The 13,919-nt window shown below is 41.1% G+C and overlaps 1 protein-coding gene across 5 annotated transcripts in view; it reads left to right on the top strand.

Annotated features, from left to right (window-relative positions):
* ZDHHC14 (zinc finger DHHC-type palmitoyltransferase 14) overlaps window positions 1-13,919 on the top strand; it is a 283,131-nt gene that overhangs the window by 200,552 nt on the left and 68,660 nt on the right. For all 5 annotated transcript variants that reach the window (XM_038526426.1, XM_038526424.1, XM_038526425.1 and 2 more), the window contains exon 3: window positions 6,074-6,232. In XM_038526426.1, the coding sequence (XP_038382354.1) occupies window positions 6,074-6,232 (159 nt within the window). The remainder of the gene's footprint in view (window positions 1-6,073; window positions 6,233-13,919) is intronic.

Here is a 13,919-nt window from a genome sequence, read left to right on the forward strand (position 1 = left end):
CACCAGGCAGACTTACCTACTCCTCTGACTCAATGTGACACAATGCATGATGACGCATTTAGTTGTGTGGATACTTAATTGATATCTGTTTCCTCCACTAGACTGTACACTGCTCTAAGGCAGGAGCCAGGTCTGTGTTGTCCGCCCAGGTACCTCCAACACTCATATTAAAGGAACGTGTGAAGGAGTTGGGAAAGACTAGCTGGGCCCTGAATACCTTATGTCTTCCTTCCTGGTAGGGCCCCTTCCATCCCATGTGGGGCCTACACTTGCTTATGGGCTCCCTGCACCTGCTTTCCTTGTTCTCTTGCTCCTGGCTTTGCAGACATTCCCTGCTCCCCCTTAAGATGTGCCCTACAAAGCAGAGGGGACTACTTCCCTGTCTGTCTGCCCATGTGGCTCAGGTTTGAAACTCTGCCTGCATGAGCCTCGCTTCAGGCACCAGTTTTAGTCCTTGAGGATAAACATTTAAGACAAACTGACAGAGCAGAGCTTTCATCTGGAAAGAGAGGACTGGGGGGCTGTCACCCCTTCACGAGCCCTCAAATGCTCATTTGTATGTAAGCATTTACAGAGGCAAAGCTACTGCCATCCAATATATTGGTGAGAAAATAGTCATATTTTACCCTCCAGTGGAAACCTAACCAACATCTGTGGACAGATCAAGATTGGCTCTACTTTCCTCCCTAGCGCTTTAATACTTGAGTTGTCTAAGATCTAATTATTTTAATATTTTCCTATGGGCCTGGAAGCTTACAGACTGTTAGGCAGGAGTCTATGTTAATTGGCTCTTAGCCATTTCCCTTCATGATAGATAACCATTTCAAGGTTGGGTGGTCTGTGTCCCAAATGCTGCAGAGCACCAATGAAATGAACCTTATGAAATTTCAGATGCATTAGATCCAACAGCTGTCCTCCAGCACATGCAATGGACATAATCATCAAACCTGGTATAAAGCAAATTGTACTTCCCCTGTGACTTGTATCCTCATGCAGAGAAGCTTTACCTTCATTCCAGTTAAACACTTATTAGTGGAGGTTCTTCTCTCTCTGGACAACATTGTCAGTGTGAATCATCTATAAAACTCCAACGCATCGGGGAATCCCACTGTTCCAAATCCTTTTGGTAAAGGTAAAGAAATGTATATCTTTTGTATATTTGGGTTTTTTCCTTTGCATTTTATTTTTTTAAGATTTATTTATTTGAGAGAGAGAGAGAAAGAGAGAGAGAGAACACAAACAGGGGGAAGGGCACAAAGAGAAGGAGAGAATCTCAAGCAGAGCCCCATGCAGGGCTTGAACTCATGACCCTGAGATCATGACCTGAGCAGAAATCAAGAGTCAGATGCTCAACTGACTGAGGCACCAAGGTGCCCCATTCCCTCTACATTAAAAAAAAAAAAAAGCAGAGTTCAATTACTTTATATGGTGAAGTTCAATAGTTTTAAAAGTTCAACCATTTTCTCCCTGAATTTGGAGCAGAAAATAAGATGGTAGACAAGTGGGTCTCTCAGGATACGAGTGTCCTAAAAGAACAAGACTTATTCAGAGTGACTTATTCAGAGTAGGCATGTATTAACAAACAGCTTACTTAGGACCTCTGGTTAAGCCCAGGACTCCTCTCAGAGTGAAAAACTTAGTCAACAGGCAGCTTTGTGTCTCTGGACTCACACTGCGTGCACAGCACCCCTTCTCCAGATCCCCAGATCCCCTCTTTCTTTGCTGATTGTGAGGTTCATGCCAGATGGCGGTTCTGTCACTGTTTCTGCCTCCACACCCACAGCTACCGGCAATTTGCAAGGAAAGGGTACTTTATGAAGAGAAAGGCCATTTCAGGCTTTTAAGTTCTCTTTCAAAATGCCTGTGTATAAAAATGTCCTTAAGAAATACTGACTCATATAAACTTGAAGTACTGTTAGAGGTTTATCCCCCCAAATTCTAGTGTTCTTTATCCATTAGATATTGCAGACTTCAATTACTCTTTTTTTCAACGGCTCTACTTAAACCACAAAGAGCAGCCCTAAGAGGCAGAGGCACAATGGTTGCCAACAACAACAAAAAAAACCCAAACCCAAAACGCAGAGTAATTGAGGATTAGCACAGGAATGCCACCTTGTGTGCCCCATGACATGGGCCACGGGTGGTCGTCATTTCCAGGAACAAGGAACAGATTTTATGACCAGCCATTGGCATCACTCTGAACATTCAAGAGAAACTTCCTTTGTGCTCAGGTAGGTATTTGAGGTCCTGGGTTTCAAGGCCCTATTATTCATGTCTACCCTGGACATAAGCATGCCTGAAAGCTTTGAATTTATTATGTGGAAGAAACAGCACCACTGGGGTATCCTGAGGTGTCCAGCTGCCCATGTCATGTGGCGCATTCTAGTGTCACAGACAAGCTGCATGAGATGGGTCTCTTGACCAGCAGCAACTAGGGACACATATAAGAAGAGCAGCAGCCTCAGGAGGATCTTGAGAGAGGCATCCCCAGGGCAAGGAAACTCTGACTGGCATCTTTCATCCTCACCTGCCAGGACTATTGGCCTTTCACACCTACTGTGTGCTAGAACCTCATCTGGACAGCAGGAACATGAAAGTGGGTAAAACGTGGTCCCTGCCCTCCAGCAGCATCTGGGGAAAGACAGGAAAGCAGATCCTTGTACTGTTGCACTAGTGAGGTCCCAGGTCTCCCCTCCAATCTGTAACTACCACCAGGTCGAACGTGGGTTTGAACTGCATGGGGGCCACTTATACATGTGGTTTTCTCAATAAATACAGAACAGTATTTGTAACAGCAAATGTGTTTTATTTATGATTTTCTTTTTTTTTATTTTTTTTTTATTTATGATTTTCTTAATAACATTTTCTTTTCTCTAGCTCACTCAATTGTAAGAATACAGTACATGGTGCATGCAATACAAAATACATCTTAATTTATGTTATTGGTAAGGCTTCTGATCAACAATAGGCTACTAATAGTAAAGTTTTGGGGGAGTCAAAAGTTATAATTGGATTTTCAACTCTGCAAGGGATTGGCTCCCCAACCCCAACATTGTTCGAGGGTCAACTGTATGTCTTAAATGTCAATTGGCTTTTTTTTTTTTTTTTTTTTTTAGTTCTATAGACCTTTAGTCACTTTAATGATGGTACAACTGGGCCCTGAATCCAGGTCTTCTGATTCTTCAATTTCTTTTACATAAAAAGCTCTGCAGATACGAGTTTTTGGGTTTAGCTTCATTCTTATGCTTCCATTTGTCATGCCTGTTGAGTTTCGCCTTCAGTTCACATTGTATCAAACTTTTAATCTTTCAAAAATATAGTTTGGAACTACACAATCACTTGTTTATTTTAAGAAGTGCTAACTACTTTTCCAAGTCACTGCTACTCAGGCTAGGCTTTGTTAGTCGTTGCAGTGTGAATAAGTGCATTATCCCAGCTTTTTAAAACACTTCCCTTGACAATTCACTTTTTAAATTTTCTGATTAAGTTAACACAAATATTATTGATTGGGTTATTATTTTGAAACCTATATCTGGCTTTTGAGTTTTCCTGCCCACGTTTGCAAGAGCTGAATTGATACAATGGATTTCATGGCTGACATAAGGCTAATGAGGCACCAAGTTATAATTAATTTAGGCCTCAGTGGCACCCAATTGGCACCTCTGGAGAGCTGACCTTATCTTTGATGTATTCAAAGCAAGTTATTTTTGCCATGATGCTAAGGGAAGTACACAGCCATGTCATCTCTTTGTTTACTCCTTATTCAGAATCCATTGAGATGTTTGATAAGATAGGCACCGGGGGGCCAGGCAGGTGGGGACACATGCCAGGAGAAGGTATCCTTCTGGGCAAGGTCACCCAGGGTCCTTAGGCTCCCCAGCTATTTAATTATTCTAAGTTGAAGGATTGTCCTCAGCAAAAAGGTAAAGCAGAGGGTTGCCCCTTACTCTGCCCGTTTTCCTGTCCTCCGCACTGCCTCTGTCCCTCAGATATTCCTGAACTCTCTGTCTTCTTCTTCCATAACCTGCTTAGAGAACTTTAGTTTTCCATGAGTAGAAAATGCCTAGTAACCACTCAAGTTGCTTGCCTGCCACTGGTATTTTCACAAATACCAACACTTAGGCCAAAAGGCTGGGGCAGATTTCCAGGCCTCGGTCCTCCTCTTAAAGATTGGGGTGAAAGGTGAGGGGCCCCGAAGTCATTACATGTTGAATGGTAGATTCCGTCCGTGCTGGGGTGCTGGCAGAGGGTGCAGCTCTGCGAATACCACCATACCTGGGGAGTTTTTACCACCCTGAAGCCAGACTGTACCCTGCCAATGAAATCAGACCCTCTAAGGGCAGGACAGAAAGATTAATAGTTTTGGAAGCTCTTCTCATGACTCCTGCCCAGACTGTTTGTGGGGGCCTCAGTGGGTGACAGGACTCACTGCTTATTACCACTTAGCAAATTTACCGAATGCTGCAAATGCTGCTATCTGATCATGTGTACTTTCCTTGTGTATAAATTAAAAGGAACAGCTACTTTTAATGCTACTGGCTCTGTTTCGAGAACACCCTGAAGTTTCCCAAGATTTCCTCCAGCCCCTAGGGTCTGCCTTGCTTGTTTATTGACTACAGAGTCTTTGCTGAAGCCCTTAGATATTCTTGCTCTTGCTCCCCCAGGGGCCTCCTGCTCTTGGCTGCACAGCTAGCTGCCCCAAATTCTTTCTGGCAGGCCTCACAGGGCTGGGAGGGGTCTAGATGAGAATAAAACTCTATGTTTTATTTTCCTGGAGAGCAAGGGTTCTCAACCCTGCAGCACATTAGAATCATCCTGGGGACGATTCTGATTTAATGGGTCCGGGGCAGGATCCATGCATTAGGGGAAGTTTAAAAGCTCCCCAGGTGATTCTAATGTGAACTCAGAGACAAGAACCAGACTATAAGATAAAGTGAAACTTTAAAAAATAAACATGTTTGTATTTTCTTCAACATTTAAAAAACTGATTCTAAAATATAATGAAGGATGCTGGTCAGACAATAAACAAAACATGGAAATTATTTTTAAAACATACATTTAAATGTATGTATATTTGAATATATAATATACCTTTAAATATGTATTTACATATGTATATTAAATATACCTTTAAATACATATTTATGTATACATAAATATACATATATTTATGTGTAAATATAACCTTTAAATACATATTTTTGGACATAAGTATATATATATATATGATGTGTGTGTATGTATATATACATACACACACACAGATATATATATATAAAAAATTTATATTCCTTCCATCCAATGCCTGGTATTTTTGAGGAGGCCAATGTGCAAGATGGGACATTCTTTTTTTTTTTTGTATATATTTTTTATTGGAGTTCGATTTGCCAACATATAGCATAACACCCAGTACTCCTCTAGTCAAATGCCCCCCTCAGTGCCCATCACCCAGTCCCCCAACCCCCCGTCCACCTCCCCTTCCACTACCCCCTTGTTCATTTCAAGATGGGACATTCTTAAGCTGGATTTGGAATGCACCATCGGAGAAAGATCTTGATGTCAGTATCACCCACTGTATTAGGGCAACACTAGCTGCTGTAACAAATAAAATCCAGACCTTCAGCAATTTAACACTGTGGGAATTTGGTGTCCCTATGACAGTATGGAGGATAAAGAGGTTAGAAAGGCAGCTCTATTCAGCACAGACATCAGGATCCCCGCTTTGAGGTTCCAAGGTGCGCCTGCCTGGAGGGGAGAGAGCGTTCGGGACTCCATGGGTTGGTACCCAGTGGCTGAGCTTGAACCCCATTGGCCAGAACTCAGTCACCTGGCGGCTCCCACCTGTGTAACTAGTCTGGCAAGGAGCAGGAATGCTATGGGGCTGCATGCAGGTCCTCTGACAGCAGGGAGCATTTGTGTGTCAGGTGCCTCCCAGGAAGGCATAGGTGTCCCAATGCCAGGTGTGACCACTGCCCTTAGAAGTGCAGACTCCAGGCCTCCTCCTAGGTGCACGAGGCCACAGAGGACAAATGATTGTGTTAAGGGCGTGTGCTTTCTCTTCTTTTCTCCACAGATATCGCAAATGGCACCAGTTCAGGGGGGTACCGCCCACCTCCCAGAACCAAAGAAGTCATCATCAATGGCCAGACTGTGAAACTTAAATATTGTTTCACCTGCAAGATTTTCCGGCCCCCTCGTGCCTCTCATTGTAGCCTTTGCGATAACTGCGTAGGTGAGTAGCAGCAGAAATCGCCTCTGTTCCGCCTCTCATGCGGGGGGTGAAATGTCTGCAGCGGATGAGGTGGCTGATTGATTGCCTTGGTGGCCTTGGAGGAGATTGCGCTAAGGAGAGTCAGCATGTGTGTCTCTATAATCCCCGGAACCGAACAACTCAGTAATAAATATTTCAAGTGCCTCCTGCCACGGATCCCATTCACCAAGCCCAGTGCTACCAAATCTCTTTTTCCTTTTTACGTCTTCCACCCCCACCCCCACTATCAGTCCGGCGCCCTAGGTCCTCTGCTCCTGCAGGGCGCACAACAGAGTGGGGGTTCCTGCCCTGGAGTGGCCGGATCAGCGGGCATTAGGAATAAAACCACTTTACCCCTAGGTCCCTCCATCACCCAGAAGGCTGTCTCCACATGTTGCCGGATGAGCTTTGTGCAGTTCTCACAACTCCTCCAGAGGTACTTAGTGGGGGAGCTGGAGGCACTTGCAGCCCAAGGAGAGGAAGAGAGGCAGAGGCTAGGATGGTGGCTCTTCCCAGGGACCACCACAATCTTCCCTCCCTGTCCACTTGCTTGCTCAGGGACAGACTAGAGAAACAGACTGAGGGAACGGGTATAGCACAGGCTCCTCAGTTGTAAGACGTGGCTCTACTGTTAGGCCACCGTTGGCCCAGCACAGGATTTTGACAAGTGACGTGGCTCTCAGCCCCCTGGAATTATTTGGCAAGCACCTTCTGTCACTTCAAATGGAGAGCTGCTAGCCACACCCACAGACCATCTCCTTCCTTGGTGTGAAGCTTCTTAGAGAAGTTGGCAACCAGGTGACTCAAGTCACAGGAAGGGTGATTTACACAAAGGCTCTCCTCACCCGGAAAGACCCTCATTTCTCCAGTCCTGTGACCTGCCTCTAATAGAAATGACCAAGGATAATTCCAGGAATCCTGTTAGCTCAGAACCAACCTTATTTCCCTCAGTAAAACATCATCATTCATGGCCAATACTCTTTCTGAATCTATTAGAATTCATAGTCTCCATTCTTAAAGAAAATAAAATGTTATAATATACTTCCACTGTACAAAAATGTTTTCCTTTTATTTGTCTGAAATTTACTTCATCCTAACTTTAAAAATCTATAATTTGGTATAAAGTCCATGATTTCCCCCATCAAGGCTTTGTCTTGTTTTTTGTTTTTTTTTTTTTTAAGTTAGATAAATTACTTTTAGCCTTGGCCCCCAAGCAGAACAGCATGGAATTTTGTTCTATCTTCTCCCATTTTGCAAGTAGTCTTAGTCAAGAGCCAGGAATCTGGCACCAGATGGCCTGGGTGCAAATACTAGCTTCATGACTCAGACAAGCTACTTAAACTCTCTATGCCTCAGTTTTCTCATCTATACAATGGCCTTGATAACAGTAGCCACTTCATGGGATGGTTGATGGATTATATGGATCAACACAAGGAAAGCACTTGGAATAGTGCCTGGTGTAGAGCAAATGTTATTATTGTATCTGTAATTCTTGTTGGTATTCTGTTATTTTTTCTGATCCCTTTATATTTTTGATTGTCTTTCTATGGATAATTCCTTGATCTACTATAGCACTCTGTGGGTATGGTGACCAAAACCATACCTGGTCCTCTATACGGGGGCAGACCAGGGTTTCTATAAGGCACATGACAGCCTTTGTTAGACTTCTGATAGGCTTCCTCATGACTTCAGCCCCACAGGCCATCTTGAGGACACTTTTAAGTCAAAGCATTGCAGAGTATCTTTAAGGAATAACCTGTAGAGGTTCTCAAGACCCTTTCTGGAGTCATAGTTTTGATATTACATGATGGAGTATCATATGATGAGATATTATATGATGTAACTTACACTTTTGTAAAGCTCTTCTGTTATATTCCACGCCTTCTCCTGGAGATCCAGTGACTTATTCCACTAGGCATTTATAAGTAGGGAGTTGGTATTCCCCAACTCCAAAGAGTTTACTGGGCACCTCCTTCTCTTTATTATTTATAAAAGTGTTTACCCATTTCTAGACATCTGTTCATTTGTTCATTTGTATCAGTTGATCTCAATCTTCTATTTCCTTTCTGTAGTCTAGACTACTAATCATGATAAAACTTCCTCCCCAGCTCATAGTGTTTTAAAATTCTCTTTGGATTATTATAAAACACTTTCTAAAAGCTCCTATAACCATCTTATTCATTTCCTCCAACACCTGTAGGTGTACATAAATGTCCCTTAAAGAACTCTGATGAATTAGATGTAAAATCCCCTTATCAAAATTATGTATCAACACCAGTTAATGGTGTACTTCTCCTAGAGCATATTTAAGATAGTACAATATCTCATGGAAACCACCAGCTGAGAAAATTCAAGCCGCCAGTCTATAGTATCTAGGAGCCCTTCTGCAACTTTTCTGATAAATCCAAGTCATGGTAGCAATACAGCACTCCACAAATAAGCAGGGTGGTGTCCTATAATTGGGAGACACAGAACAGCAAAAGGAAAGGCAAGGAAAGGGGAAAGTTTGGGAGTAGGCTCAAGAGGAGGAAAACTGGCCAGAGACTACATTACCAATGTCTCCTCTAAGGAGCATCTGCTTGTCCTAGGGCTGGAGTTTGGCAAACCTTGATCAGGGCCCCACTGTACCAACGACAGGTGAGATAAGTAGAATATAGCTGATTTAACATAAAGCTACTCACAGCACTCCTGGAACAACCACACAGTGATTCAAACCTACATAGCTTTGGTTTTCCAGTTCATTATGCTACATTTGGGCCTTTGGTGTGACCCATTAGCAGACCAGAAAATTGGACCTCTTTCCACATTCAGGAAAATAGAGTGGAAAGCAAATATCTCCAACAGAGAAGTGTAATTGCAGAGTTTGCTGTGATTTTATTTTTAGATAGAAAGTTTTTATTGAAAGAATTATACTTTTTGCAGCCAGAGAGGAAAAATACAATGATGTGCTGAAAGCCAAGGTTAGTACATGTGGCTTCCCTTCCCTTGTAATGAATGGGTTTGGGATGGTTCTTCCTACGTACACAAATAAATATCAGTTTACAGTGGGAGAAGAGAGAGGAAAAGTACAGTTTCTCAGGCAGTTTAGAAGAGTGTTTTTCTTTGTTAAATAAGTTTGAAATGAGAGCAAACTTGTAGGGGCTCTGTATTTTTAGTTGAGGAACTGAGGGAAAAGCTTTCATGGAGAGCAAACTCTGGTACAAATACAGAACTGGTTAGCAGATCCTAGTGGTTGGCAATGTGGCTCTAATGTTAAATACCCAAGGCTGGATCCAGGTCCTGTCATTGGATAGTATTAGTACCTGGGTAGGTTATCTGACTACCCAATTGTTATCCCGTCTGTAAAATGGGATGACCCTAGTACTACCTCATAGGTTTCTTTTAAGGATTAAGTGAGATAGTGCCCAGCAAGCAACCTGTAGAGACCTGGTGCACACTGAGGGCTCAGTGAATGTTTGCCAATAGCGTTATCATGAACTGCTGCCATAACACTCCCAAATAACTGCACATTACAAGGTTCATCTTCACAGTGTGATAGGAATTACCTCGTTTTCCTGTAATCTGGTGTGCTTTAGATGACCTGAAGTATTAGAAGTGAATATATTCCCCATCACCACCTCTGGTTTTGTCTCTGTTTACCTCTGTTTCTGTCTCTCTCTCAGAACCTTTTCTGTCTTCTCTTTAGTTCTTTTTCTTTTGCTATCAAATTGCTTCTGCACATATGGAACAGAATATTTTGGCTTATTTGTTCATCCAGGCAATCTTTGAGGTTATAAAATATTTCTAAATGATCAACATCTGGGGCCATATAGCCACTTCTACTCTCTCTGATCCTCAGGATCCCTCAGATCATTATTATAGTGTGAGTAACTGGAGGTTCTGGAAAGCAAACTGTGTGCTTGAGAGGTCCTCTCTAACTCACGGTATACTTCCCAGAGCCCCAAGTGAGTCCACTCCACATTTCAGGAAAGTCTATCCTTTGGTAGTCTCTGGTCTCATGTCACAATAGCCAGCAGCTTTCACTGGAATTGAGTATTCTTTTGTGTTGTTTTGTTTTGTTTTGTTTTTGTTTGTTTTTGTTTGTTTGTTTTTAATTGAGTATTCTTAATACAGTCTAAACCTGTAATTAAAAGGATCTTCTTGAAAGTAGTTTAAATACACACTGTGGACTAAGTTGAGTTTGCTCAAATATGAGATGGCGCATGTGAGCATTTGTAAGTCTGCTTCATTCTGTACCATGAATTTGTCTAGCTTTGACCAGGCAGCTTAGCCTGAGACCTAGAGGTAGCCTCTGGAGGCGACTGCCCCTGGGTTCCAGACCTATTGCCCTGTGTGGGCAAGGAGGATCCTCTCTGCCTATGCAGTGCCATATCCTGAAGTGCTGTGAGAACAAAAGAAAGGACATGTGAAGCGCCCCAGTTGTGTCAATCCCTGAGGAGCTCTCAGCAGTGCCAGCCACTCTCCTCACACAGGAGTTGACCCGGTCACATTTTGTTCTATCCTCATCTATTAATTCTGGTGTAGGTGGCACAAAGAACCTCCAGAGGCCCTCCACAGGGACTTGGTGTTCAGTGACTATTGCTTTTGGTAGGGTTTTACCACCATCTTTAAAAATCCTTATAAACTCTCCTTCTCATTCCCCTGTCTCCTTTTTGCTGTGCTCTTTCTCTCCTGGACATACTACACACTCCCCTTCTCACCCTACAGTGTCTTCCTTCCATTGATCCAGCTGCTTCCTCTGTGATGTGGTTTTTGGAGCCAGCTGCTGATATTTTGTCTGTTGTGTATCCTCTGTGTATATTTGAGCTCACTCATTAGAGTTACTGCTTCACAATTGTGCCTAATATTAAGAGGTTTGGAATATCTGAGATTTGGAATTGCAGCTGCCTTCTGGCGTGGAGGTACATTCTGGAATTTCTTTTTAACTATTAGGGTATGATGAGAGAGCTATTGATTTCCTAAAGGAAAGTGTATCATTTGAAGGGAATGGAGAGAGCTGGCATTTGTATCCTCCCAAGAACCAAAACAAACAGGGCTTTACTGTAACTGCCCTCACATCAGTTTCAAGTATCTTTGCTTTTCAGTCACATTTAATAAGCACCTATGTGTCATACACTGTGCTAGTAGCTAGATGCATCAAAATAAAAGATAGTCCTCAAAGATCATTACTAAGAATAGACAAAGGAGAATTCAAGACAGAAATCATTATATTTATTATATTGTATAAGCCAAATAGAGTAATTTTACCCTGGTAGAGAGTACAATTAACAATTCAGTCATCAACATATATGCAACAAATAACATTGCATCAAAATACATAAAGCAAAATTTGTTAGAGAAGGCAAGGATAATTTGGTATAAACATAATGCTAATGAGAAACAATTGCATACTTCTTATTTTAATGGTTCAGGTAAGTAAAATACAAGTAAGGAAATAAAGAATACTAATATATAATTAATAAATATATGCTTAACTTTGTTTCTACAAAATATACTTATCTTTTTTTTAACTGTGTGTGGAATAGTTACAAAATTTAATCATACTAGGTCACAAAAAATCCCTAGCTTTCTAAAAACAGATATTTCACAGACTATAATATCTGATGGCACAACAGTGGAACTAGAAATCAACTGCAAAGAGATAAATACACAAACCTATCCAATTGTGATTTAAAAAAAAAAAAGGTTTTTAAACTTCAAACACAAACCTCAAAATCATAATTGTGGAATAGCTAGAAAATTACAATAAGAAAAATGCAAAAAAAAAACTGTACTGGTTAGAATTTTAAATTTTAAACATACAAAATAGTTGACCTAAGCAGAAAAAATTATTTGGAAACCTGTCAGGTTGCTTATAGGAATGAGGAGGAGAAGCCTGAAAACCAGCCTCAGAAGCCAATAAGAGCAGGGAAGTCTGAGTAACTGAGTGCAGTCACTCCTGCAATAGAATGTCACAGGAGGTGCACGCACTACAAACAAAATGTTTGTTTTGCCACCACTGAGTTCTAATTCTGCTGCTGCTGCTATCAGCTTAAAACTGTGATTCTGTTAGTCTGCAAGGACTCTGGGTTCAGACATCTGGGTGGGAGCACCTGGACCTGTTTCACCTTCACACTCAAGGAGTTAGCAAGTGGGAGAGGTTAAGTACCCACTTTTAGCGTCTCTAACTGAGGTGGGAGGGTGGAGTCCTGCCTCTCACCTATTTTGAGATTCTCCTCAAAACAGGAAGTTTACTTAGATGGTGAATGGCCAATAAAATAAAAAGTTTTTAAAAGTCTAGTACAAAAAACAAAACTGAACTTATAAACAAATAAACATAGCATCCATCACAAGAAGATAGAAAAAGAATAAACTTAAGAAAAACAGGAAGAAAACAGTTAATGATCTAGAAAACAGAAGAATAAATATGATACCACCTCTAATTCTTTGGAAAATAAACAACATAAAAATAAACTTCTGGTAAGACTGAAAGAGAAAATAACAAGAAAGTGGAAGTAACAGATTCAAATAAGACAAATATAGGTGAACTTTTTAGTTATTAGAAAATAATTGCATTACTTTGCATATTATATAACTATGTTGATTGATTTGAAAATCTCAGTGAAACATGATTTTATGGGAAATGAGTCAAAGAATGAATGGAAACTTAAATAGACTACTAATAATGAAAAACTAAGTAATTTACTAGAGTCATCCAAGAAAGATGCTAGAACCAAACAGTCTTACTTTCTGTGCTCTGAATAGTATTTCAGATCTTACAGTAGCTTGGACAGATTTTCTGCTCATTTTACCAAGATAGCATAAAAGTAACACTAAAATCTGACAAAAACATCATGAAAAAAGGAGATTCTCATTAATAAATGTAAATCAAGTCCCACATTGGACTCCTCTCAAGGAGCCTGTGCTTTTCCCTCTGCCTGTCTCTGCCTCTTTATTTGTGTCTCTCATGAATAAATAAATAAAATCTTTTTAAAAAATGTATATAAGGTCAACATGATAACACCACATTTAATCTAGAAGTGTAATAAGAGAACTAATCATTTGACACAGAAGGGAATTTGACATATTCCAGGAATGCAATTTTTTAAATGTTAATAAGTCTATTACTTATATCAATAGGTCAAAGGCCAAAAGGTATATGATCATGACAATAGATAATACAAAGAGATTTAATAAAACTTGGCACCCATTTCTAACTCTAAAGCTTGGTAAACCAAGATTGGGAGGTCTGGTAGGCAGAATTTGGGCCCCATGATCTCCATACCATGGTATTACTCCCATAATTAGGTCACTTTACATAACAAAGAGATTTTGCAGATGCCATTATGGTTACTAATTAACTGACTTCAAGTAATGGATAGTATCCTGGATTATCCAGGTGGCCCCAATATAATCACAAGAGCCCTTAAGAGAAAATAACAGAGATTCCAAGTAGGAGAAGGATTCATCCTACATGGCTAGCTTCAAGATGGAGGGAGCTGGAAAAGGTGAGAAGGAAATGAATCCTGCCAACTGCACTAGGCTTAGAAGGAAGAGGACCCAAGCCCAATGACACCTGCACCCCCCACAATTACCTTGATCTTAGCCTGAGGAGACCCAGAGCCTAGCTCCTGACCCACTAAAATTTCAAGACTATAAATTTGTGTTGTTTAAAGCCACTGCATTTTGA

Source organism: Canis lupus, chromosome 1 (assembly GCF_011100685.1).
Source record: "Canis lupus familiaris isolate Mischka breed German Shepherd chromosome 1, alternate assembly UU_Cfam_GSD_1.0, whole genome shotgun sequence".
NCBI classification, from domain to species: domain Eukaryota; kingdom Metazoa; phylum Chordata; class Mammalia; order Carnivora; family Canidae; genus Canis; species Canis lupus.